The sequence below is a fragment of the Varanus komodoensis genome, unplaced genomic scaffold, assembly GCF_004798865.1.
Source record: "Varanus komodoensis strain SLA01 unplaced genomic scaffold, ASM479886v1 scaffold82, whole genome shotgun sequence".
Classification (NCBI taxonomy): Eukaryota; Metazoa; Chordata; class Lepidosauria; order Squamata; family Varanidae; genus Varanus; species Varanus komodoensis.
In genome coordinates, this window is record NW_025336508.1 from 1,629,806 (window position 1) to 1,656,216 (window position 26,411).

At 56.7% G+C, this 26,411-nt stretch overlaps 1 protein-coding gene across 1 annotated transcript in view; it reads left to right on the forward strand.

The window, feature by feature from the left end:
- TNK2 (tyrosine kinase non receptor 2) overlaps positions 1-26,411 on the forward strand; it is an 81,355-nt gene that overhangs the window by 31,083 nt on the left and 23,861 nt on the right. Inside the window, exons 3-10 of the mRNA XM_044456235.1 lie at positions 11,432-11,609; positions 13,175-13,245; positions 15,780-15,992; positions 17,019-17,171; positions 18,648-18,925; positions 20,194-20,320; positions 20,455-20,601; positions 23,894-23,988. Coding sequence (XP_044312170.1) covers positions 11,432-11,609; positions 13,175-13,245; positions 15,780-15,992; positions 17,019-17,171; positions 18,648-18,925; positions 20,194-20,320; positions 20,455-20,601; positions 23,894-23,988 — 1,262 coding nt within the window. The remainder of the gene's footprint in view (positions 1-11,431; positions 11,610-13,174; positions 13,246-15,779; positions 15,993-17,018; positions 17,172-18,647; positions 18,926-20,193; positions 20,321-20,454; positions 20,602-23,893; positions 23,989-26,411) is intronic.

The window sequence follows — 26,411 nt, forward strand, 5'->3', positions numbered from 1 at the left end:
CTGGTAGGGCTTCCTCTAGACCTTCTGCAGTCCGGGACCCTCCTGATGGCTGGGGATACTGGGAGTTGTTGTCCAGCACATTGGGAGGGCCCCAGCTTGAAGACGAACGGGGTGAGTACCAGGGACGGTTGTATGGGGCCGAGGGTGCCTAGTGAGGTGGAAAAGCAGGACTGAGCCGTGTCCGTGCATGTCCGCTCGGTGCGCCCTGCGTCCTCCCCAGGCCGTGGCCTTCCACTCTCCCAAATGTCATTTGCGAAACGTTGCACGGAACGTTGTTTTCACCCAAAATTGCAGCCCCTCGGGAAGTTAGATGGAAGAAAGATGCTCATGCGGCGAAGGCCCCAAAGGTGCAAACGGAAGGAAGCTGCATCATAGAAAAGGCCAACGTTTTTCTAATAAACCGTAGCATGTCCAGCCCGAAGCCTTCAGTCTGCAGTGTCGGGCTACGAATCCCATTATCCCCAGCCAGCATGCCTCCCAGGCCACAATCCTATGCACACTTAACCGGGAGCAAGTCTACTTCCAAGTCAGGGGTAGACCACTTCTGGGGAGGGTGCCCCCCCCACCAAAATTTCTGCCCTATTTGGGGTTTTTTGCAAGCGCAGGGCTTCTGGGCTCTGTGCTGCCGGCCTCAGGAGCCTGTCGCCGGCCTCCGTCTTGGGCGGTCTGGAGTAGGGATTGCGCTGCCTCTTGAGCACCGTCTCCTCACCTGGCAGGGGGCCCTTTCCCGGAGGGTCAAGGCTGCCCATGGCTGCTAGTCCTCATGGCCACACGCTGCCTTCAGCATGGGAGGCAGGATGCCTGTGTGCCCCGGCTGCAGGGGAGCATGGGCAGTGGAATGCCACACTCCTCCTTGTGGGTTTCCTGTGGGCACTTGGTTGGGCCTTGGGGCCTGCGCGGATCCAGCCATGCTCTCCTGAGGCTCTTTTGACAGCCTGGCAGTCGGACCAAGAGAGGAGGGCGCAAGCACCGCGTTTTATGTGAACGGTGCCATCTTGCCGGAGCGTAATGACGCAGGAAGAAGGGCTCCAGAAGAACCGTGCTCCTTCTTAATATGGCCAGAGAGCATCCCAGCTCAAGCGCTCTTTGGCAGAAGCGGGGGCTCTTTCTCCCCCCTCCCATCCCACTGGTGAAACGCGTGTATGTTTAGCCCGGCTTCGCCACAAAGCATCTCCGTGCAGCTCGAAGTGGCTGCAGCCCAAGAGCGCCGAGGCCTGCTCCCCCACTCCCTGTGCGGAGCTCCCGGGCGCGCTGGAGAGGAAGAGGAAGAGGGGGCTGCATGGCCAGTGCAGCTGCAGGAAGGCACGGGGGGCCGCAAGCGCACGAGGCGTTCCTTTCGAAGCGCGCCTCACCTGTTCCAAGCCTTGTCAAGGCCCGCACTCCCTCCAAACTGTGCGAGCCACTTGTGGGGACGGCAGAACGTAAAATGCTCGGTTCGGGTGTTCCTGGGACTTTAGCCCAGGCGATTTGCCCAAGGCCCTCGCATGGGGTCAGTGGCAGAGGTAAAAACGGAGAGTGCCTCTCCCAGGGCGCCTGGGACTCCATTCCTATTTCTCAGGCTAAGCGAGGATCCAGAGAAGACTGGTTTCGTCTCTCCAGCTGGGATTCTGCCTCTGCATGTGTTTGGCCTAAACCAGAGATGGAGTGAACCGTAGAGAAGAGCCCCCCAAGCTCTGGGTTTGCAGCAGGGACTTGGTTTATTTATTTATTTAGAAAATTTCTATGCCGCTGCATTTGCCGAAACCTCGGGGCGGCTCACAACATAAATCAGTTAAAAAAATATAAGTTAACAATATAAAGTAAGATAACAATATAAAATAAGTTGCCCTGGCCCAAGAATAAAATAAATAAATACTATTAACAGTTAAAATGACGTTTGAATAAAAAGGTCTTCGCCTGGCGCCGAAAAACAAACCCCAGAGAGCTGTGGGGTGGGTGGAGAAGACGCCTCTGAGGTTTCGGAGTCCCTCGTGCCTTTAAGTAAGAGCAAGAGAGCTTGTTGTGTGGATCAGGCTTGAAGTGTGTAACACAGAGATGAGAAATCGCCCCTGGGCGCAGTCCAAGCATCCTCCCCTGCTCCCTTGCCCAGACGGACATGTGCGAGAAGATTTGGTGCACGTTACTTTGCACGTCCTGCCTGTGGTGACCCCATTAATACAGGGCAGTCCTCGCTTGATGTCACTCAACATCAGTTGCCCTTAATCCCCGGGGAATCCCCCAGACCACGTTCCTTTCCAAACTTGTGAGCACCAACGCCCATCATTCCTCATAGGCTACTCCAGATTTCCCAGCGGGTAACTATCTGTACTTAGGGGTTACAGCTTGCTCCTGCCCACTGGACTCAGCAAGTTGCTAAGGCTGTCAGTTCCTCTCTTAGCATCAGGAAGCTTCTCCTAATGTTTAGCAGGACATTGCTTCCCTGCCGTTTCTAACACTGGAGAGCCACCGAGCCAAGCGCCAGCAGGAGTCAGGATCTGGAACAGGGTGGGGGGTCATTTATGCATTAATTGGTTAGAGGAGCGATTCTCCAGAACTCCGAATCCACGAAATAGAAGACTTTGTTTATGGAGGCCTTCCTCTCTCCTAGGGGGTGCCTGCCTGACCTCCATTCTTGTGTTTTAAGCCTCGCTCGCTCCTCTTGCTTTTGGCTGGGGCAGGAACTGAGAGGTATTTAGGAGCTGTGCAGCCGGCAAGCGCACAGAAAAGGCCCCCCAGCATTTCGAAGGCTAGCTGGCTTCTTGTGGTGCAAGGTTTTGAAATCGCACAAACTGGGGCAGCAGGAACTGGCTGGTTGTTAAAGTGACCCAAACGCTGTGTTTGTGTTCACTGCAGCCGCAGGCGGAAGTGCCGTGCTCGCGCCTGCGACGCAGCTGGGCCCGCGTGCCTCTGGCATGTCTGTCAACAGGGCATCCCTTTAGAGAAGGAGCCTCTGTCCCCCCGTGCTGTCAGTGAGCCCTCACGCCAGGGGAACAAGCGTCGTCTTTGGGGACCAGTGTTAGGTACGGAGGGTTCTTCACTCCTGCGAGCCAAGAAAGGACAGCTGGGATGCAAAGCCAAACAGATGCCGTTTCAGAGTCGCGGCGTGAGAGACAGTGAGTCAGTGATGCAGCGAGGATCCACGAGTGAAGGGTGATCCTTCACAGCTTGACTTGCAGACCAAGGCCAGGGGCCCTTAGGAGAAGGAGCAGAAAGGATTCTGCAGCAGAAAATACCCGGAAAACAAAACACCCAGGAGTGAAAAGCAGCAGAAGCAGTTCTGTTCCTTGGATTCATAGCGTCTTTTTGCAGCATGACTGTCAGTGTATCCCAGCATTCCGGGTATTTTATAGAATCCCGGATCTGGCAGCTCCAATTTGCCAACTGCCAACCCTTTCCCAGGCGATTCCAAGGCAACTGCAAAGCCTCTTCTGGGTGGGCCTGAAGTACCAGAGCTGCTTCTCAGGCAGGCATTCAAACGACAAGCCAGGAGCACTTTTGCCTCGTTGTCTTCCTGGAGAACTAGCTTTCTCTCTGCCAGGGGATAATTGTAATGTGTCCTATCCATGGTGACTCGGAAGCAAGTCCTACTAACTCCAGTGGCCTTACTCCCAAGCAGAGACGCCTGGGCACAGGCAGGAGGGTGGAAGAACTGATGTGGATTGAGGCAACGGTGTTCTTGGGGTACAGGCACCCTCTTGTCCTCTGCCCCCTGCGTGCGCACACAGCGCATGCGCCAAAAGCTGGTTTTGCTGATCCTGCAGCAATGGCGAAAGCTGCGCACGAGAGGAGAAGGTGCCCTTGCCGTGAGCAGCCAAGCACCTGCTTTCCAGCCTCTTCAGTTTTCTTCTATTTCTTTGCACTGTTCATTGAAGAAGGCCTTCTTATCTCTTCTAGCTGTTCTCTGGAATTCTGCATCCAGTTGGGTGTATCTTTCCCTTCCTCCCTTGCCTTTCGCTTCCCTTCTTTCCTCAGCTACTTGTAAAGCTTCCTCAGACAGCCATTTTGCTTCCTTGCATTTCTTTTCCTTTGGGATGGTTTTAGTGGCTGCCTCTTGTATGAGGTTGCGAAGCTCCGTCCATAGTTCTTCAGGCACTCTGTCTATCAGATCTAATCCCTTAACTCTACTATTCCATGATTCTAGGAGGGCTGAGATGCTTCTGCCCCCGGGGCGCGGTTGCCACCCAAGCATGGCCGCTGGCTGCGACTTGTGGTCCCAAAAGAGGGGTGTGGGCTGGCGGGGATACCATTCTGCCTGCTCCCAGCCCCTCGGCTGGGCGCACCGGCAGGCGCTCTTTCCCAGCCATTGCAGCGCCTGCCCAAAGATCAACCCAGAAGTGCTGCAGGTTCACCGTCGGGTAGGTTGAGAAGAGACTGTGATTTGAGGGCTCTGACATACAAGTGCCAGAAAATGGGGGGAAGGCAGGAACGTATAGACATCTGAGAATCTCAGCCCCCCTAGAATCTTAGAATCATGGAATGAACAGTGCAAAGAAATAGAAGAAAACAATAGACTGGGGAGGACCAAGATCTCTTCAAGAAGATTGGAGATATGAAGGGAACGCTTCATGCAAAGATGGGCATGATAAAGGACCAAAATGGCAGGGACCTAACAGAGGCAGAAGAGATTAAGGAGAGGTGGCAAGATTACACAGAAGAACTATACAAGAAAGAGCTTAACGTCCCTGATAACCACGATGGGGTGGTCATTGACCTCGAACCAGAAATCCTGGAATGTGAAGTCAAATGGGCCTTAGGAAGTCTGAGCAACAACAAAGCTAGTGAGGAGACGGTATTCCAGCTGAGCTATTCAAAATCCTAAAAGACGATGCAGTAAAAGTGCTACACTCAATATGCCAGCAAATTTGGAAAACTCAACAGTGGCCACAGGATTGGAAAAGGTCAGTTTACATTCCGATCCCAAAGAAGGGCAATGCCAAAGAATGTTCAAACTACCGCACCATTGCACTCACTTCACATGCTAGCAAAGTGATGCTCAAAATCCTACAAGCTAGGCTCCAGCAGTATGTGGACTGAGAACTACCAGAAGTACAGGCAGGAGTTCGAAGAGGCAGAGGAACTAAAGATCAATTTGCCAACATACGTTGGATCATGGAGAAAGCTAGGGAGTTCCAGAAGAACATCTACTTCTGCTTCATTGACTATGCTAAAGCCTTTGATTGTGTGGATCACATTAAATTGTGGCAAGTGCATAAAGGGATGGGAGTACCAGACCATCTTATTTGTCTCTTGAGAAACCTGTATGCAGGTCAAGAAGCAACAGTGAGAACTGGACACAGAACCACTGATTGGTTCAAAATTGAGAAAGGAGTTCAGTAAGGCTGTATACTGTCGCCCTGCCTATTTAACTTATATGCAGAGCACATCATGTGAAAGGCGGGGCTGGATGAATCACCAGTTGGAATTAAGATTGCCGGGAGAAATATGAACAACTTCAGATATGCAGATGATACCACTCCCATGGCAGAAAGTGAAGAGGAACTAAAGAGCCTCTTGATGTGGGTGAAGGAGGAGAGCACAAAAGTTGGCTTGAAACTCAACGTTCAGAAAACTAAGATCGTGACATCCCATCCTCTCACTTCCTGGCAAATAGATGGGGAAGAAATGGAGGTAGTGACAGATTTTATTTTCCTGGGCTCCAAGATCACCACAGACAGGAACTGCAGCCAAGAAATTAAAAGACGCTTGCTCCTTGGGAGGAAAGCTATGGCAAATCTGGACAGCACACTAAAAAGCAGAGACATCACCCTTCCAACAAAAGTGCGTCTAGTCAAGGCGATGGTTTTCCCAGTTGCAATGTATGGCTGTGAAAGCTGGACCATAAGGAAGGCTGAGCGCCGAAGGACTGAGGCCTTCGAATTGTGGTGCTGGAGGAGACTCCTGCGAGTCCCCTGGACCGCAAGGCGATCAAACCGGACAGTCCTAGGAGAGATCAACCCTGGCTGCTCTGTAGAAGGCCAAATACTGAAAATGAAACTCAAATACTTTGGCCATCTAATGAGAAGGAAGGACTCACTGGAGAAGAGCCTAATGCTGGGAACAGCAGAGGGCAAAAGAAGAAGGGGAGGGCAGAGGATGAGGAGGCTGGATGGAGTCACTGAGGCAGTTGGTGTGAGCTTAAGTGGACTCCGGGCGATGGTGGAGGACAGGAAGGCCTGCAGGAATGTTGTCCATGGGGTCGCGATGGGTCAGACACGGCTTTGCAATTAACAACAACAACGGAGTTGGAAAGGGCCATGAAGGCCATCAGGCTGGGCTGTTGCAGGACACCAAGTCACACCATCCCACTCAGAGGGCCATCTGGTTTCTCCTTGAATGTCTCCGGTGTGGGAGAGCCCCCACCCCTCCAGACACCTGGTTCCACTGTCGTATTGCTCTGACAGTGAGGAAACTTTTCCTGGTGTCCAGCCTGACCCTGGGTTCTCACAACTTGAATTGATTATTCCATGCCCTACACTCTGGAATTTGAAGAGATCCTGACCTTCCTCTTAATTAATCTCAAGTCGCTAGTCCTTCCGGCTGTGAAACACCAAGCTTCAGAATGTTCCGATTAAGGAGGGGAAAAATTCATGGACATTTCGGAAACACAGCCAGGGCGTCATCCCTCATTTGTTCCCTTTGGGGTTTGGGCTCCTACATCTGTTTCAGATTTTGAATGCAGTCCCCACTCCGGCATTTCATCCTGTGACTGAGTTTTCCATTTCTTCTTTCAAAATAGTGATGGGCAGCATTCAAAGCATTTACTTTTAAGATCATTTCTTAAGATCATTTCGTGGGAATCCTCACACGGGGGCAGCAGGTAGCTGTGTGCCGTTCTCCCCGACTGCTCCTTCCTCCTATTTATTCATTAACTTAAGCCCCCCTCTTCTCCCCACTGCCTCATCAGTCTCTGCCCCTCTTTCCCCCTTTGGGATACCTTTTTAAAAGCTCCTGTTCATGTGGGTGAAAGGCATTACTCCTGAGGGTTTGTTTTGAAAAAGGAAGTGGTCGTGGCCTGTTGACTAATGCAATTTGCATTCTTGCCTCTTCTCACGTGCTGGTTTCTTCCAGGTATCATAGCTTTCATACGTACCCTAACCCAGATCGGGCTGGGTTGGAATCTGGATGGGTGACTTAAATGTTGGGAACCTCCCAGAGAACTCCGCCTGTAGGTGGTGCAGAAGCGTAAGGTGTCTCTCGTTTGCCCTCCGGCCAAATTCCCAGAGCAGTTTGCATCCCCTGACAAAAGCAGCAAGCAAGAGTAAAACTCCACCGAAAAGCTTGGGTGGATTTTTCAAAAATCCGTGCCTTGTGCCGGAACGTCAGCAGAGCAACCCCCTTCTACGGCATGGGGTGGGGAGGGCTTTCTCCACCTGGGGAGCTGACCCCTGGATGGAGGGGGCCTTGCAGCTCCCGCGTGATGGGACATGGCAGCCGGAGGGATGGCCCAGGGTTGTGCAAAGGAAGTGGCTCTGTGTGCGGCGCATGCTTGGTGGCTGTGGGACCCCACGTTTAATCGGGCAGCCAGGAAGCATGGACTCCTTGTGGGCCACCTGCTGTGGGGGTCGGTTCCTTCACGGGGCAGAGCCTTCTTCCAGCATGGCCAGCCCAAGTGAGTCCTGTCTGCATGCTCGAAATCTGTTGTGCCCCCCCCCCGGCCATCCCCCCCCCCCCCCACAGCCATCTGCAGCAGTGTGAGAGAGGAGGCAGAATTGTCTGCAGGATTTCATTGTTATCTTTAGGAAGTAGCCACTTTCCCTTAAAAACATCCAAAGGAAGGGAGTGCAGCAGAACGGCCCGGCCCTGGACTACAAATCCCAGCAGCCCGCAGCCAGAGGCAGTCGCGCACATGAAGGGGAGATGTGGCAGGCGGGCCGGCTCCCCAACAGGACATGATGTCAGCGAAAGCCTCGTTTGCCTCGGTGCCCAAGGCGGGCAGGAAGGAAAGGGCTGTGTTCCACGTCTCCTCGCCCGCCCCCCACCCGGGGGGGGGGGCTTTTCTTTCAGGCTCTCCCCGTCGGTGTGAGCTGGGATTTCGTCCCCGTGCGCTTCCTGTCTGCATGCTCCCTGCGGTTTGTGACCCTCTCCTTCAAATGGTTTGCTGGGGAGGGGGCGGGTGTCTGCCGTAGCCGGTGCATTTGGTCCAGAAATTCATCCCCTGGGCTAGTTGTTCAGGCGCCCGGTTCTGTTCATTCGAAAGGTGTGCAGTGATGCCGAACTCCCAAAGCCCACGATGGAAAACAAGGCCGGGAAACCCCGGAGAGCCCCCCGGGGGCCACGCTGCCCTCCCCAGCCCTCTTCCCCCCACAGATTGCCCTGCGTCCTCTCGCATGCACTTCATTTTAAGGCTTGGTGACTGGCAGAAAGTGCCGTAAGCTAAAATGTGCTTGGATTTGGGGCTCCACCCCTTTCCCTTTGGCTCCGCCCACCCCGGAATGGCCCCCGAGAATGGCTCTGAAAAGGTACCGGCCCCCTGGCTGAAAGGTCGTGCGCCCGGGTGTCGCACATCCGGAAGGCTCCTGGCAGCAAGCAGATGGTTTGTCATACATATTTTAATGTTCTTATGGTTGTTCCATTTATATCCACTTTTCTCCTTCAAGAAGCCCCAAGTGGCTTCCCTGATCCTCCCGCCTCTCTGCTTTTTATGTGCACAACGGCCCTGCAAAGGAGGCGAGGGGAGAGTTAGGGACCGGTCTGGAGTCTCCCGTTGAGATTCTTGAGAAAGAGGTGGTTCCGCCAGGCGGTTTGTCTGGTTCAGCCAGCAACTGACCCACTGTCTCTTCCTCACTGTGGCTTGCAAAGGGGTGTTGTGTTGTGTTGTGTTGTGATGAGAGAGAGAGAGAGAGAACATGGGCTCTCAGGCAGCATAGAAAATAAATGAACAAATGAAAAATAAAATAAGTCTGGCTAGAAATGAGGATTGTTGCCTCCGCTGTGGACTTGCAAAGCTCCGACGCTCGCAGAACTTGTGAAAGCGCGGTTGATGCCAAGCCGTTTTGGGGCATCACATTGTACAAAACACGACCTGTGTGCCCTCTTTAATGGACTGGGGGTGGGGGGCAAGTCCTCCTTAAATAGCGATTGCATTAAATGGTGCCATCCTGGGTCCCCCTTGGACCAGTGCTGGTTTTCCAGATGCTAATCTGTCGGTGTTTCCCGTGCAGCTCTTCCCAGCAATCCCCCTCTGCCTCCCCCACTCCACTCCCACCACCCCCCGGACCGTCTGCTCTCTGTGCCCCCCCCCCCCGCCCCCCAGCCCCCCCCCAAGGCCCCCGGGGGCGCCCCCCCCTCCCCCCCCCCCCCCGCCCCCTTTCTCCGCGTCCGGCATTTGGGTCTCGCAGAGGCAGAATCCAGACTGCGCCTGGGTCCGACGTTCCCAGCCTCCGGCCTCGCTTGGCAGCCCCCGGGTGTCCACGCCGCGAATGCAGAATCGTTGAGAGGGAGAACAGAAGCCTCTCTGTCCCCCACACGTGCCTCTGGGGATGCTGGGAACGGGGCCAGGAGAGCCATTACTGTCAATTAGCCGGAGCTGGGGGTGAGCGAGGGCTCAGCTGCCTTCTGGGAAAACAGTGCAGGCCAGCCGCCCGCCCCCCCAGTCTGTTCAGCCCTCTCTGCTGCATTGCTTAGGACACAAATTGCAGCCCCCGGGTGTGGGGGGGGGCAGGGCTGGGGGGGAGACCGGTGCTGAAGCTAAGCGGCTGTTCTGAGCACCCCCGGAGAGCGCCCCATCGAAGGGACTCTGCCGGTGTCCTCCCGGCCGTGGCCTGGCTGCGGCACCGGCTCAGCCCTTCGCTTCCACGCACACAGGCGCACCCATGCAGGGTGCTCCGGCTCCCAGTCGCCCCGCAAGGCCAGCCGTGCTGCACCGGGACTGTCACTGCCGCTTCGACCTGTTGCAAGGGCGGGCAGCCTCGCCCTGAAGTCTCCACAGCCCCCGATGGATACGGGGATGAGGAGGCCCTGGTGGTCTAACGGCAGGCCAGTACCTGAGGGGGGTCCTTTTGTGCAACGGAAAGGACGGAAGGCTGATCTCTTCTGGCCAGTAATGTCTCTGGCCAGGCACCAGCCCAGGTCAGGGTCTCCCTTGAACTATGCTTAGATTGTAAGTTTCTTGGGGCAGAGGCCCTCCGGATGTGTTGCTCACATCCATCTGGCCTTTTGGGAAATAAATTCCCGCAAGCTTCTGGGAAAGCCAAGCATCCTGATGGGGGGGGGGGGGGCAGACTCCAGCAGACTCCGATGCCCCTGTGCCACAAGGACAGGCTTCCCCTTGCAGAATGAGCAGGTCCTTCCGGTTGCGGCATCTCGTGCCATCTCCGCAGAGAATGCGGAGGAGGAGGCGCACGGAAAGAGGAGCAGGAAACCGGGACTGTTCCAGCAGCCTGGATGAAAGATGGCTTAATTTTTTGTGGGCAGGGTCTGTCTTGCTTCAGCTGTTGTGTGCAAGCTGCTCTGAGAGCCTTCTTGGTGGATCAGCAGGATAAAAAATAAGAAAAATTAAAAATGACCCCAGCACAAAAGCATGCCTTAGTAGGGAATAGACCAAGTAATCCTCTCTCAATGGCACTGTTTCAACAGACACGACGGAAGCAAACTCACACTGAATTTGCAATGGGGATGGAACAAGTTGATTTCTCAACTTGTGGTGCTTCTTCAAAGTAGGGGTGTAAACTACTCCAGTTTGGACTCGTGGGGTCCTCTTATCTGAGGTTAGCACCTCACTGAATATCTGGGTACTTCAAGGGGGGTGTCAAGGGAGAGGGTGGCAGGCATGTCATGAGCGGAGCAGCCTGGAGCTGGGGGTCAGACTAGATGGCCCGGGAGACCCCTTTGGAGTTGCTCTGTTCTGTGTTTCTATGTAAAATCTACCCGCCCCCAAATACTTTTCTCTTTGAACATCTCGGATCTTGCGATGCTGCTCCTTGTCTCACTTTGCATTTCCCTTTGCTTCACCGCACTCGCCTCCTGCCCTTCCAAGAGACCTCCCCCACCCCAGCCCTCCCCGTTCCACACTGCCACACCACAGGCTGGGGGCTCCCTCCTTCGCAGCGCACCTGCCTCCCTTCAACCTACCTTGCCCTTGGCAGACCTCTTAGTTCCCTGCCTCTCTGGAATCTTCCCCAGCTGACACCCCCCAGCTCCATCATCCTGCACCTCCTGTCATCCCAGGCAACAGGCCGGTGCCTGGCTGCATCAGGAAACTGGGAGAGCCGTGAGCTCTAAGCGGGGGCAGTGGAAATAGCGGCACGTTCCCGTCTGCCCTGCTGACCTTCCCTCCGTTCCCCCAGGTGGGGGGCTCCCCAAATGTGCAATGGCCCCGCTCTCCACACGTACCTGCAAGGGGCAGAGGGTTTGCGGGGAGCCGGCTCCCCCGGGCCAGCCCGTCCCCGACCGCCCGGCCCGTGACGCGGTTGCCGCCCCCCCGCCCGACCTTGCTGTCCTCGTCCCTGCGCAGAAGCTGAGTGGGGGCATGCAGGCGGACGAAGGCACCGACTGGCTCCTGGAGCTGCTGACCGAGGTGCAGCTGCAGCAGTACTTCCTGCGGATCCGCGACGACCTCAACGTCACGCGCCTGTCGCACTTCGAGTATGTCAAGAACGAGGATCTGGAGAAGATCGGCATGGGCCGGCCCGGTGAGTGAGCCCGTGTTCGGGGCAGGGCGGCGGGCTGAACTGGGCCCTCCGGCAGCCGGAGGCCAAATTCGCCTCTGGGGAAGCTCCTGGGGTCCCTTTTCAGGGTGGGGCGTTGGAGGGCCGAGAGCGACTGGCTGGGGCACCAGGTAGGGGAAAGCCAGCCTGTTGGAGTCTGAAGCGCTTCCTCCGGGTCACGAAAATGTAGGAAAGGCATTTTGGCCTTGTAGAACAGGGCGAAAGCTACGTAACAGTCAGGAAACCGAGTGGCCGGGGCTGCAGAGAAGCGGGGCCACGGCCGGGCCCTGTTTCCCAACTGCCCTGAATTTGCCCCTGAAGCCCAGTGCTGTGGCAATGGCGGCGGTTGTTCCTCGGCCGCAGGACGCTCCGCTCTTCTTCGTGGCCGTGCTTGCACAATTTCCCGGGAAATTCACAGGGGCGGGGAGGTCCACCAGAGAAGTCCAGGACTTCGAGCTGCACTGAGCAGCAGCTGCCGCCCAGCCACGTAGCAGAGGCAGGCCTGTCCTCGTCGTACGAGGAGGATCTGGGAACGGAGCCCGAAAGCATCCCCATGTGCAAAGCACATGCTGCGCTGCTGAGCTACAGCCTTTCCCCCACGTTTCCCCCAGAACTTCAACCTTTCATGGCTGACATGGCATTTTTCCCGATACCTGCACTAAACTCCCAGCTGTGCACCTGTGCGCGTTAAACGTTTTGAGCAGAAGTGCATCAAACGGCCTCTTTGTTCAGGTATAATTAATTGGCGCAAAGCATTTCTGTGATACGCACATGCAGGCTGCACCCCCTTGCCCAGCATCCTTGAGAACCCCAGGAACCATCCTTTGAGAACCCCAGGAGCCAGCAGGTGCTGCTGAGCCACTGGAAACTGCCCAGGGGTCCACCAGCGGCACGCACTCTCCCTGTTGCCCACCCACGGTTTAATCCTTCTCCCACGTGGAAGAACGTCTCCCACAGGCCTGAAGGGCTGGATCTGCCCGCTGTCCTGTCCCTAAAGTTGCTGCCCCTAGCGGGCCTGTGAGTCTGCCCCCGGCCTGCACTCCTCCCCGGTTTCAAGCCGAATGGGCTGCAAAATGAGTGCTTCCCTTAATGGCTGAGGGTGTCAATTGCGTGGCTACGTTGGAACGAATAAAAAATAATTAATGCGATTTGCAAGCAAAACAGCGCATGGGTGCGCATGGGTCCCGGATTTATGGAATCCTGTGGCAACGGAAAGTGGTACGGCCCTGGAGCGGCTTTGAGCAGGAAGTGGGAGGCTGGGAAAAGCTCAGGCACACCCTGTCCACACCGGCTTCCCCGCCGTTCAAATTTCAGTCAAACTGACACGGCTTCACTGCCAAGAGAGCTGTGTGGTTTGCCCCATAAGCATCTTAGAATAGAATAGACTGGAGCAGACACGAGCTTGCCACTCCCTTGTGCCAAAACAGTGGTAGGAATGACCTGCGGCAACGAAGCATCCAGTCCGCTGGCTTTTTCCTGGCCCAGGTGGGGAAAATCTTGGGGTACAGTCAATTTTTGCCCTGCTGAGACCCCATGCTTTGTCCTCACAGGTCAGAGGCGGCTTTGGGAGGCAGTGAAGAGGAGGAAGGCCGTTTGCAAGAGGAAATCCTGGATGAGCAAGGTAGGAGATGTGCTCATGAGGACTAGAAACATGTCGAGATTTTTAAAACGGAGTCCTAGAAATTCTCGAGGCAATTCTTTCCTTGTAGCCAAGTGCATGTTACTGCCTTTCATGGATCTTTTAAAAAACACCCACAGCCCGCTGGGCGTGGCCTGAGTAGCTGCAGACTGGATCAGCAGAAGGACAAGATGCTTGGGCTCTCCCTGATCACAGTCATGCCCCCCAGTCAGCTTTATTTGCAGTTTTAAATCATGACAGGAGATGGTTGTTGTTGTTACATTTATACCTTGCCATCTTTCTCTTGTCAGTTGCGTAAGACAGCTTTTATAAAGGGAGATGGCATAGGCTCTCAGTGTGTCTTTCAGGCAAGTTTAGAACGGAAGAAGACTGAAATGCAAAATCAAACAGAATCAGATCGTGGACAAAAGAAAAGGGAGCCGGCAAACGGCATGAACAGCCGGCAAAGGCCCAAAGTCACCGGCTGAGCCTTATGGCTGAGTGGGGACTTGAACCCAGATCACCCAAGTCCCGGCTCCACACGCTAACCACTGCGTGAAACATCCTGTTTGATCTCTTTGCATGATAACTAGGCTCAATTGCTGATGAGCTCCTTGAACTCGGCCAAATTCAATTCCCCGTAATTACCAGGAAAGCGTTAAATTAGCTTCTGTCGCTGGCGTGCGGCCCAAGCTGTTAGTCAGCGGTGGCGCACTGAGCGCAAATGAAAACACGCTTTGGCAAGGGTTTCTGGTGCTGCGGCCGCAGAAAGGGCAGCGCATCGCGTGCCGGTCAGCTTCCCCGCACCTGGAAAGGGATCTCGTAGGGCCAGGACAAGTGCAGGAAGGGGCAGCCGAAAGGATCCGGGGGCTGGAGCGGCTCCCCCGTGAGGGAAGGTGGCAGGCGGCAGCTGGGATCGTGTGGCTCGGCTCAGAGGCGAGTCAGGGGAAGCGCGGCAGACGCAAGCAGAATGGTGTGTCTGGAAGAAAAGAGGAGGGGAGACGCTTTCCACCCTCCCCCATAATCCTAGAACTTGGCCGGGGCCGAGGGGCATCCACAGAGCAGGACGGATCAAGGAAGGGGCTTCTTCACGCAGTTCAGTTGCTTGCTGGCTGACGCGTGGACACAGTGCCGGACTACACGGACCCTGGGGCTGGCCCTGCCTGTCTCTTAGCTCCGGAAGGAGGCGCTCCCCCTGGGAAGGGGCCTGTGTGGCCTTGGGAGGCCCGGGGAAGGGGCCAGAGGTCCTCACAGTGCTGCCCCCGGGTGGCAGAGCCAGTCCTCCTGCCCCAGGCCCCTGCTTCCTGGCCCAGCCTTCCCCAGCATCCAGCTGCACAGCTCCCCAACTCCCATCATCCCCATCCAGTGGGAGTGGCAGTCCGGTGCATCTGGAGGGTGCATCCTAGACACACGCTTCCTGGAAGCGCACAGTCCAGGCGGCTTTCTCCTCTGCGCACGGAGACGCGCCTCATTCCCCGAAGGTCTCTGGTCTTCTCCGGAAGTGCGACACCCTTCCGGGCGCGCCTCCCGGCCTCCAGCCCCTTCTCTGCAGCATCCCACGCGGACCAATCCCCCGCAGAAATCCGGGCCCCGCTGCGTGAGTAAGTCAGGCTGGAGCCCCGCCGGGAGAGCGATACTGTGCTTCACTGGCGCATGAGTCACTGCAGCCCACGGTGGCGAAGCCTGCCTTGCCCGTCAGCGGCTGCCCTGGGCGATTGTGTGGGGCTCGGGGTGGCCCCGATCTGCTGCCCCGGCACCTCATGGTGCATGCAAACATGAGCAGTCGCTCTTTTCACTTTTATCCATACTTGTTTTATTGCTCGTTCGGTTTTGCTTCATTTGTTTCTCTTTCTTTGTTCTTGTATTATGCTTTGGAATGAAATAGAATTCCCATTTTCATTTAGTTATTTATTTGACTTCTTTATTTTGACTTTTGATAGGCCTGTTTTCTGGGTCAAGCTGTATTCATTGTTAACTAGTTAATTACATTTTGAATGGTGTATTATTGATTTTTTATGAACCTGTCCCATAGGCATATACATGCCCTACATTTAAATATATAAATTTAAATCATAATAAAACTGCACTGAAAAACAACAAGGGCCAACTCATATAAAATTAACTTGATAGCCAAAACAAATTAATATGTTGTTGATATAAATTTGTTTGGATGAAAATGCAACCTAGAGTACTTTACAGTACAATATAATTTAAATTCGAGATGCACACAAATAGACACCTTGCCCAGCTTCATGTAGGCTAGGAATGATGTGAGTTGTAGTCCAGCACATCTGCAGGGCATAACACTGGGAAATGCTTTAATAATGCCGTAAAACCATAAAACACTGTAATGGGAGATTTCTAGAAATATTCTCTATGCAAAAATAAAAAATGGAACATGGGAAAAATAGCTGTGTGTCTGTATGTGCTGCATATATGTAGCAGCGATCACGAGGCCCATTTTAACGTCCCTCCCCCTTCAGCTCATGGCTCCGGCCCTCGGCTCCCACATCCCATGTTCCTCTCCATCCCTCCAGGTCTTCAGCGGGAAGCGGCCTGACTCGGAGTTCCAGCCCCCGCCACAGAGCTTGCCAGGCAAGAGGTCCACGCCGCCGCCCCTTGAGGAGGGGCAGCAGCAGGCCCTGACCTGCCTGATCAGCGAGAAGGACCTGATCCTCTTTGAGAAGCTGGGTGACGGCTCATTCGGGGTGGTGCGGCGTGGGGAGTGGTGCGCACCCTCCGGCAAGCTGGTAAGGGCCCCCTTCCGTCTCCATCTGTTCCTGCTTCTCCTCCTCCTCCTGAGCCAGGGCTTCCTGCGTCTTAACGGTCGATGAAGGATTAAAGGCCAGCATGGTAATACTCAAGCAACACCTGCGGTGTCCCAGCGCTAGCAATGATGGAGTTGCCATAGCTGGCAGCATTTTTCCTATGCACGCTACTCCAAGGAGCAAATTCCTGCTTTCCCTGTGCACCAAACTGGTGCCTTTCCCCGTTGCACTAAGCACAGCGTCCTCAGTGTTAGCGCTGAGACACCGCCAGATACTGCCTATAGCTCCCTGGAAGGACACATGCACGCACCTCCTCTTAAAAAAGGACCTTTGCTAGAATTGCTGGGAAGGATCCCACCTACCCGGAGAGCATGGAGATGTGCTGCTGGTCAGCCTGGGCCCGCCTTCCCCAACCAGATGCCCTCCAGCATTCTTGACTATTGGCCAGGCTGGCTGTGAAGGATGGGGGTTGAGGTCCCACAAATGAGGAGGACATCGGGCTGGCGAAAATAGCATTGACGGGATGCGCCTTTACCCTAAACTTGCAACGCGTGGGACCGTGCAGCTTAGAGAGAAGACACAGATGGGGAGACCTGATCAAGGTGCACAGAATTATGCTGGGGTGGAGGAAGTGGACCGGGCGAGCCCAGCGGAGTCGCCCCATGAAGCTGAGGGGTGGGAGAGTTGGGGCAGATCCAAGGAAGGCCTTCGTCACACAGCCCAGCGCCACTTCCACCAGGTGCAGGGGTGGCCACTAATTTGGAGGGCTCTGAGAGGGGAAGGCTGTCCTGGCCGCCAGTCCTGGGGGCCTTGTGCTTCCCCAGGATCAGTGGATCGGATGCCTGCGTACGCACAGGTCGGACATGGGAAGAGCGACACGTTCTACCGGGATACACGTCTTCTCACATTGTGTGAATCTAGTAAAGCAGGAGAAAATAAATATGTGAGGAAATTCTTGGGCTCTTAGGAATTGAACCCTGCCTGTTCTCGCCTGGTTTTCTCCCCCAGCTGAACGTGGCGGTCAAGTGTCTGAAGACGGATGTGCTCAGCCAGCCCGAGGCCCTGGACGACTTCATCCGCGAGGTCAACGCGATGCATTCCTTGGACCACATGAACCTCATCCGCCTGTACGGGGTGGTGCTCTCCAACCCCATGAAAATGGTGAGTGGGCAGGATCGGTCCCAGGAAGGGCTCAGGCCACTGGAGGAAAGCCGTGGTTGGCTGGGTAGCGCCCACTCTCCCAGGCCCCCCGAAGACAGAGGCCTGGGGAAGCTGCCTCCCCTGGCCCCTTCTCCAGGGCACCGGCGGTCTGCCTGGGGGCTCTCCCTTTGGCTGGCGTTTCCTCATTCCTCGCTCCCGGTCCAGTCTTCCCTTCCGTGGCACCTCTGGCCGTCATCGGCTTTACCTCCCGCCACCCCCAGCCAGCATCACACCTGGAGGCTGCCACATCGGAGGAGGCCGGCCAAGCCATCCCCTCTCTGTCCAGTTCAGCATAGACGCAGTCGCTCCCGCGAGACGTCGTGATGGTCGCACCTTTGAGCAGCCTTAACAGGGAGTGAGAGAAATTCCTGGAGGAGAAGGCTATGCAGGGCTGCTAGTCCTCATGGCCACTCACGCCTCCCAGTATCGGAGGCAACGTGCCCCAGTTGCTGGGCAATGTGGGCGAGAGGGCGCCCGTGGGCCTCCCATCCGAGCAGCTGTCTAGGCCAGGTGGACCCTCGACTGACCCAACGGGGCTTCTCTGTAGTTTTCGTGTTCTAAGTCCTGTTGCGGGAAGCAGCCGGGATGGTGGCCCTCAGGGCACAACCTTGTGCATGTTCCAAAGGAAAAAGCCCCAGCACCCCCCAGCCAGCTGATTTACGAAGAAGCATCAGTTCTGAACATAAAGAAAGCTGAATGCCGGGGTCTGTAAACCCGCAAACAGCGTGCCCCTTCTGTGAAAAGGCATCCTCCGCACTCACGTGCATACGCTTCACTTTCACCTGTGAAAACGCACCCAGCGCTTGTGTGGGAGCCGCGCTTCAGTAAGCGGAACTTGGACTCCTCGCAGGGTCTGTGAGGCACAGCTTCAGTCATGGGAAGGGAGGCCAGCTTCCTCTGCCTGGACCGAACGCAGCGCTTCCTTCGTCCAAACCCGTCACTTAAGTCAGAGGCATGGTGCTTCAGGCCCGGGGCTTCCAGACGGCCCACCTGGGGCTGCCTTTGGCCCCCTGCTCCCCCAGAAGGCCGCATCCCTCCGAGGTTCCTGCCCCCACCTCCACTTCCCGAAATGCCTTTTTACTGTGTTTTACCAAGCAAGACCAAAGTGATTGGAGGAGGTGAAAGAGGGTCAGGTCAGCCAAAACAGTGCGACCATTCTGTGGATTCCTGCTTCGTGCGGGTTCTCCCTGAGGTTTAGCCGCGGGCACCGAGGGTTGACGCTCAGCCAGGCTGGCATTTCTTCTCATTAGTCCCTCCCTCGGAGGGCGCCCCGCAGGAGCTCCCCAAAGGCAGCAGGGCTTCGGGCTGGACGCACTCAGCGTCCCTCTGCCAGGCTTGCTGGTTGACTGGCTCGCGCGTGGGGTGGCCGGGTGTGGGCCACTCAGTGGGGCAGCCGTGGCCTCGTGGCATCACCTCCCTCCCGCCCGCCCGCCGCAGGTCACGGAGCTGGCCCTGTTGGGCTCCCTGCTGGACCGCCTGCGCAAGAACCAGGGGCACTTCCTGATCGCCACGCTCTGCCAGTACGCCGTCCAGATCGCCCGGGGCATGGCCTACCTGGAGTCCAAGCGCTTCATCCACCGCGACCTGGCCGCCCGCAACATCCTGCTGGCCGCCAACGACCTGGTCAAGATCGGCGACTTCGGGCTCATGCGGGCCTTGCCCAAGAACGACGACCACTACGTCATGCAGGAGCACCGCAAGGTCCCCTTCGCCTGGTGAGCTGCTGGGGGGGGGGGGGGGGGGGGCCGCGGCGGAACCGGAAGCGGCACCGTGCGCACACGCCACGCTGCGCCCGCTGCCCCTCGCTGCTGCCGATCCCGGCCGGGCTGAGGGCCGGGGCGGAGAGAGATGCGGCCTTGCTCACGGGACGCACGAGCGTGCCCGCCACCTGGCGCTCCGGGCGCGAACCCTTCTCTGTGGGAGGCGTCTGTGGGCTCTCGCGCCTGCTCTTGCGCGTGCGGCGGATCGGTGCTGGGGAAGCTGCGCTCTCGCGCGGCTCCTGTGCTCGCTGGTGTCCGAGGGGGGCACGGCAGCTTCTGCGTGGCCACGGGCTCCCCAGCGTGTGCGTCCCCGGCAAATTGGGAAACTCAGGCCAGCTTGAAACCCGGCGTGAGGGCGGCAGATGGGGAAACGGAGCGGCAGAGTCATCTCAGTGGCGGCGCTGGAAAAACCTTTCCAGAAGCAGCCGTGAGGGGCCGAGCTCATCACGCCGCTTGGGGAGTGAAGGGGGGTCTCCCGAAGGACCCGCCAAGGGGAGCAGAGCCCCCGGCGGGCCCCTCCAACGTCTGGATCAAGCGCATGCCTCGCACGTGAACGGACGTGGCTGCCGCCGCCGGCACACCTTCATCCCCAGGAGGTGGGGAGCCGTGTCCCAAGTCGGCGGGAGGGGGGCCACGGCCCGAATGCTGAACCCCCCACCCCCGTGAGGGCCCCACGGCAGCTCCCTGGAGGCCCCCAGAGCCCCCCTTGCCACTCGTGCTTTTCCACCGGCTCCCTCTGGCCGCCAGAGCGAAGGACGGAGCAGTGCGCTCTGTTTCCCGCGTGCCCTCGCTGTTTTGGGCGGCTCGGCAGGTTGGGCGTGGGGGGCGGCGGGGAGTGGGCAGCAGCCATTGGAGAGGAGGAAGGGGGCTGCCAGGCAGGCCAGGCGGCACGGCGGGGGGGCGGTCTTCGTCCCACCAGGGTGCTGCCCTCCTGCAGCTCCTTGCAGCCACGTCCAGCCACCGTGGGCAGGCTGGCAAGCGTGGCAGCGGGGGGGGGGAAGCCACGGGGGCGGCTGTGGCTGGGAGGAGGCGTGGAGTCCTGCGTGTCCCACGGAGGGGCACACAGCCTGCAAATGTCGGTGGGCGCCCCCCTCGCCTTGCCTGGCAGTGTGCTGAGCGGCCGCTGCACTTGGGCTCCTCACTGGTGACCCTCCCTCCCTCCCTCCCTCTCTCTCCCTCTCTCTCCCCGCTTGCTCTGTGGCCCTCGAATCGCCGCTGGCCAGGTGTGCTCCCGAGAGCCTGAAGACCCGCACCTTCTCGCACGCCAGCGACACCTGGATGTTTGGAGTCACGCTGTGGGAGATGTTCACCTATGGGCAGGAGCCGTGGGTCGGCCTGAACGGAAGTCAGGTATCGCGGCAGGGGCAGGAGCGCAGCTCTCCCTGGGACGGACGGGGAGCTCCCCTTCAGGTCTTTCACGCTGCTAGTCCTCAGTGGGGAAGCTTGCCCTGTCCTACCCTCCTGGGTGTCGCTCTCTTGCCTAGATTTTGCACAAGATCGACAAGGAGGGAGAGCGGCTGGCCCGGCCGGAGGACTGCCCCCAGGACATTTACAACGTCATGCTGCAGTGCTGGGCGCACAAACCAGAAGACCGGCCCACCTTTGTGGCCCTGCGGGACTTCCTGCTGGAGGTAACAGCTGGGCAGGGGGAGCGAACCTGGGCAGCAGGAAGCCGGTTTGGGTGCGCAGAGATCTGGTCGGCCTCTGGCCCTCTTGACGGACTTCTGTCCCAGGAAGCAAGCGAGGCTAAGACCAGCCCGCAAGTGTGTAGCAACACTCGCAGCTTCCTTGCACAAAGTGTGCAGTTCTTTGTGCAACTACAGAAAGTACATAATTCCGTGCACAAATTGCAAACGTTAGGCAATGCTTTGCGCGAAGTATGCTAAAATCTCCCACAACTTGTGTATGCGGAAGCAGATCTTGGCTGAAACACCCACACAGATGTTTGGTGCACAGAAGGGAGAAGCTGGGACAGAGGCCTGCTGAGCGGACGAAATGGGCAGGTTCCACCCCCAGACCAGATTCCTCGCACATCCGCAAGGCGGAGCAATGCAAACTTGGAGTTTCTCTCCAGATGATGAGATTGATGGATTGATTGTATTTCTACACTGCCCCATAACTGAACCTCTCCGGTCAGTTCGCAACAAATAAAACCATTAAGATGTGCTGTAAAAGTTTAAAAGGGCTGTTTAAAATAGAGGTTAAAAGCCAAGTAAAACTAGCAGCAGATTTAAAACAAGAGAAACTGGAATGCTCGGGAAGGTAAGAGGTTCTTCCCTTAAGCATCAAAAACTCACGAGAGGCCTCCCTGCCTTTGGCAGGGGGTCCCCGACGATGGCTAGGACACTTGTGGGGCACAGACAGTAATGCTGGGAAGGGGATGCCTTCATGTCCATCAGGTTGGGGGACAAGTGGCTGGAGAGCAGCACTTGTGAAAGGGACCTCGGGGTGCTGGTTGACTGCAGGCTGAACGTGAGCCAGCCGTGTGATGCGGTGGCCAAGAGGGCGAACGCCACCCTTGGTTGCATAGCCAGAAGTGTGGCTTCTAGATCAAGGGAGGTGTTACTACCACTCTACATGACTCTGGTGCGCCCGCAACTGGAGTATTGTGCTCAGTTTTGGGCCCCTCGTTACAGGAAGGATATAGCCAGGTTGGAGTCAGTGCAGCGTAGGGCCACAAGGTTGGTGGCCGGTTTGCAGGGGATGCTGTATGAGGTGAGACTGAGGGAACTGGGTCTCTTCAGCCTGGAGAAGAGGAGACTCAGAGGGGATCTGTTGGCATATAGCTACATGAGGGCGTGTCACACGGAGGTGGAGAGAGACCTGTTCTCCCCTGCAGAGGAAGGCAGGACGGACTCCAGTGGAGCAAAGCTCAGGGAACCCAGGTTCCATTTGGATGCCAGGAAGCACTTCCTGACAGTCAGGACCCCCAGGGTGTGGAATGGGCTTCCACAGGAGGTTGTTGAGGCCCCATCGGTGCGGGTGTTCAAGGACAGGCTGGACGTGTACATGGTGGGCATGTTGTGAGCGGAGCCAGTTGGTGCCGGGGGTCAGACTAGATGGCCCAGGAGACCCTTCGAACTGGCTATGTTTCTGTGGCCCCTTCCAGCTCTTCTGTTCTAGGATTCTGTGTGATGACCCTTCAGGTGAGCTGGATCCCAGCCATTTGGGGGCTTAAATGTTAGTACCAGCAACACAGAAACAGAAACTGCTTTTCATCTTAACCTGAACTTCAGGTTAACATTGGATGTTTGAACATGCTTGGAACATGTTATTGGAAGGACCCCTGTCCTGCCACCTAGTGGGGGGAGAGAGAAACACCACAGGTTATGGGCAGGTGCGGTTGTGGGGAGAATAAACTCCCCAAAGAGGCTCACCTGACACCAGTTGTAACTTTTTGGGCATCAGGTAAAAGATCTTTCTTTTCTCCTAAGCAGCTCAGTGAGCTTCTCATAGCTGTTTGATCAGCGGCTGTGCTCTTTATTGTTTTGCATTCTATTCCGGTTTCCTTTTTTGGATAATTGTACTTTCCATCTCTTCTCTGGAATTTTAGTGCTTCAACTGCTTGTCAGCCACCCAGAGGCATTATTTCCTGGGCAGATTAGAAAAGTAATCATTGTTGTGTGAATTTCATGGCAGGCATTCCTAAAATTCCAGAATTCTTTCCTCCAAAACTGAGGCCAAGAAATGTTGATTTCCACAATCCTGTGTGAGCAGTGCATGGTTATTTTAATCCCTGTGGTTCTACAAAATGTGGGTTAATTAACCTGCATGGGTTACTTGTAAGCAGGAACAAGGAGCTATGCTGGACACCTAAGCCCCCCCCCCACCCACCCCACCCCACACACTGCTGCAAACCTTATTCAGCCCCTCCCCTCCCCTTTTTTGCATCTTCTCCTGTCATTGCCAAGCAAGATGCATGCAAATCTTTGCAAGCATGAGGCCTAGGAACTTGCACGAAAACAAAGGATCTGAGATTCTGAGGAACTATATCCCAGAACCACAGTGTGTCCTTTCTGTGCAGACTCTGATGGTCCGGTGCAGTTCTCATAGCCCTGGGTATGACGTGTTGTCTTTTAGCGTGACCTCTGCATCCCCCCATTCGTTTCTAGGCCCTGCCAATCCTGCAGCCATGCCCCATTGGGTGGAAAGTGTAGGGCAAGGGCTGCCGGCTGGGCCCCCAGCGTCTCTTGCGGGCCTGGAAGAGGCAGGTTCTGCAGCGGGGTCACAGTGCCTCTCCTGCTCCCGTCTTCCCAAATGGTGCTCCTTTTACCGAGGCTCATCCAGATGGGGAGAAGGCAGGAACAGTGCTGCGAGCATGAACAAAGAGTCCTGCTTGTCTGGCTTTCCATTCCCACCATGGCCGGCCTGATGCCCCAGTGGGAAGTCCACACATGGGACATGAGTACAGAAACACCCCTTGCTTGAATGTAGAGAGCCAGTGCGGCCTAGTGGTTAGAGCACTGGGCTGGGACTCGGGCGATCCTCTAATCCTTCCTGAGTCAAGATGATCCTTCACTGGATGACTCGGGGCCAGTCCTGGAACTCCCAGCTCTGCTTGTTGCCAGGATAAAATGGGGAGGAAAGGACCATATCAGGAGCCCTGGGTTCCTTGTGAGAAGGAAAAAGGCGAGACATCAATCAATCAGTCAATCCTTTCCTCCAATATGTCCTGGTCGGTAGCCCATCCAAGCCGGCCCGTGTCAGCCGGCCCCTGCATTTCGGGGTAACGAAGCCCACGGGAACTCTGGGCTGGAGGAAGCGCCCTTCCTTGCTCTCTCAGACCTCCCAGCTCTGCCTCATGGGGGACCCCTCGCCGGGCTCTGGCACCCTGAGAGCTTTGCGCTGCCTCGGCCGGGCTGGGCCCAGCTCAGACACCTCGTGCGCTGGCCCCCCCACCACTCGGCCTTTGTCCCCCGCCAGGCGCAGCCCACGGACATGCGGGCCCTGCAGGACTTCGAAGAGCCGGACAAGCTCCTGATCCAGATGAACGACATCATCACAGTCATCGAGGGCAGGTATCGTGGGGGCGCTGGGGGGGACATGCCTCCATGTCTCGCAGGGCGGGCAGGAGGACTCGGCCCTGCAGCGGGACGGGCTCCCCCTTCTCTTTAGCAGCCCCCCCTTAAGAATGAGGGTACACCAAAGGCCTGTGAGGCCTGGCGTCTTGGGGGTGGGCGCCAGGGCCTATTTCCCCCCCACCCTCCGGGCTCACTCTGCAGGCTGCTGGGAAAAAGGCAAGCGGAATTGGGCTGTTCTGAGTGGCCGTTTGCTGCCAGTGCTTAGCAGGAAGCCAGCCGCGTCTTGGCTGAATTTCTGCAGCAAGGGGGGCGAGGGCCCCCCTCCCAGCCTCTCCAGCGCAGCATTCTGCTTGCGTTCTGAGCGACCCCTCGCCCCCTGGAAAGCGCAGGCATGCCTGAATGCCAGAGGTAGCCATGGATAGCTCTCTTCTCCATGAATTGGTCCACCCCCCCCTTAAATCTCTCCACGCCATCAGCACATCGTGGGGCAGCAAAGTCCGTAGTTTGACGACGGAGGGTGTGAAAAAGTCCTCCCTTTTCCCATCCCGGAACTCCCACCCCGGAAGAGGGGAAGCGCTTCTCCCCACCCACCTTCTCCCTGCTGTGCGTTATTTTATAAGCCCCTCTCATGGCTTACTCGCCACTTTTGGGGAGCTAAATTCCCCCGAACTTGGCTATCTTTTCCCACAGGGACATCGCTGCCTCGTTCCCAGCTCTGCAATACCCTTTTTTTGCTATGGGGACCAGGACAAGCCTCGGCACGCGGGATGCCTCGTTTCCGAAAGGCAGGTCCATTCTCCGTGCTCCGTCGCACGAAGTTTGCCTTTTTCACAGCAGCCGCTCGATCGGTCAGCGTTTCCATCCCTCCGTCCACCACAGCCGTTCGATCTCTCCCTGGATCAGTCACGGCTACCTTAGACCCCCATCAGCTCACACTTGAACCTGGGATTCCCCCCACCCAAATTATTTGCCACTTGGATGCTCCTTGTCTCCGGGGAGGTCCTTTTAGAGCTCCGTCCAACCCCCAAGCCTTTCCTAACCTCTCCAAATTTTGTGCTGCCGCAGCCGACGTGACCCCTTTGCAACTCGCTCCTAATGCCAGATCGGGTGTGAATAAGAGGAGAAGCACTGGGGGCAGTTCAGATCTTTGTGGGGGTGCTGTTTCCACCCCTCCACGGGGAGCATTTATCCCTGACCTCTTCTCTGCTGCCTGTCTTCTACTGACTGGGAAGAGCATCTCTCCTTTGATCCCGGGGCGGGGTGGGAACCGTTGTCCGTTGTGTTTGGGGGCACGGGGCTGAGGAAGCCCAGAATTGCCGGGGCTTCAGTCACGAGCGTCTTAAGCCAGTCTCATGGCAGAAGCAGCGCTGGATTGCGGGGTGGGGCTCTTCCTCAACCAGTCGAGCAGGTGCATAAGCACGGGCCACCGGCTAGGACTGCTGCCACGTGACCCGTCTTGGAAGGAGCCCTATTTTGAGCGCATCTCACGGAGGTGTTCCTAGGCTTCTCTGGATGTCAGCATACGGGGCCTGATCTGGATGGAGGCCGCTGGAACAGGTGGAGGGGTCGGACTCCCCTGCCCACAGCCTCTTCTCCCCTTCATATTCAGCACCTTCCCTGCCTCCCGGCACACGCAGAGTCATAAGAGAAAGGCAGTTTGATTTCAGCCCATACTGTAGGACTGATGACCCCACACACAGGGCTGTGCCTCAGTTTCCCTTCCTTTCCAGGTTACAAACCCACCAAAAGGTGTTTTGGGCAAAAAAGCAAGCGAGCAGAGAGTCTGACAGGGTCGGGGAGGCGAGGTCGATTCCCCCAAGTCCACCTTGCGCCCTTGGACTGGGCCCTTACATCTTTGATTCAGTTCCCCGGAGTAAAACGAGAGAAATGCCCCACAGAGGGTCTGATGTTTAAAAACCGTGTTAAAATAGTAGAAGTTTGAAATATCACAGATCCTGGAATCTCCGGGATGGTACTTTAGGTGGAGGATGGCATACAGCAAAGAGAATGTCGCAGGCGTACCTCCTGGCTGCGCTGGGTTTCTGCAGAGCTGGGCTTTGACATATTCTCCTCCTGGTTCGGGGACCCGAACGCAGGGCCTGAGCACCGCCAGATAGGAGCATGGCCTTGTTCCCGGCCCGTCCACATGCCAGGCAGACTCAGCTCCCTCCGTGCCTGTCCGAGCTTTCCCTTCTGGGGACCCCCGGCTGCCCGCCTTCCCTCCCTCTCCCTCCCTCCTCCCTGAGTCACTTCCCTGCCTGGTGATGATTTCTGCCCTGCCTCCGGTGCTCTCAGCCGCACGCCCCCCCCCCCAGCCGCCGCTCCCTGCCACCCACGCTTATCTCATGCCAGCAAGGGAGCCGGGCCTGCTGCTTGGGATGGCTTTGCAGAAAACTGTTACCGGACTGTGCCAGTCAACA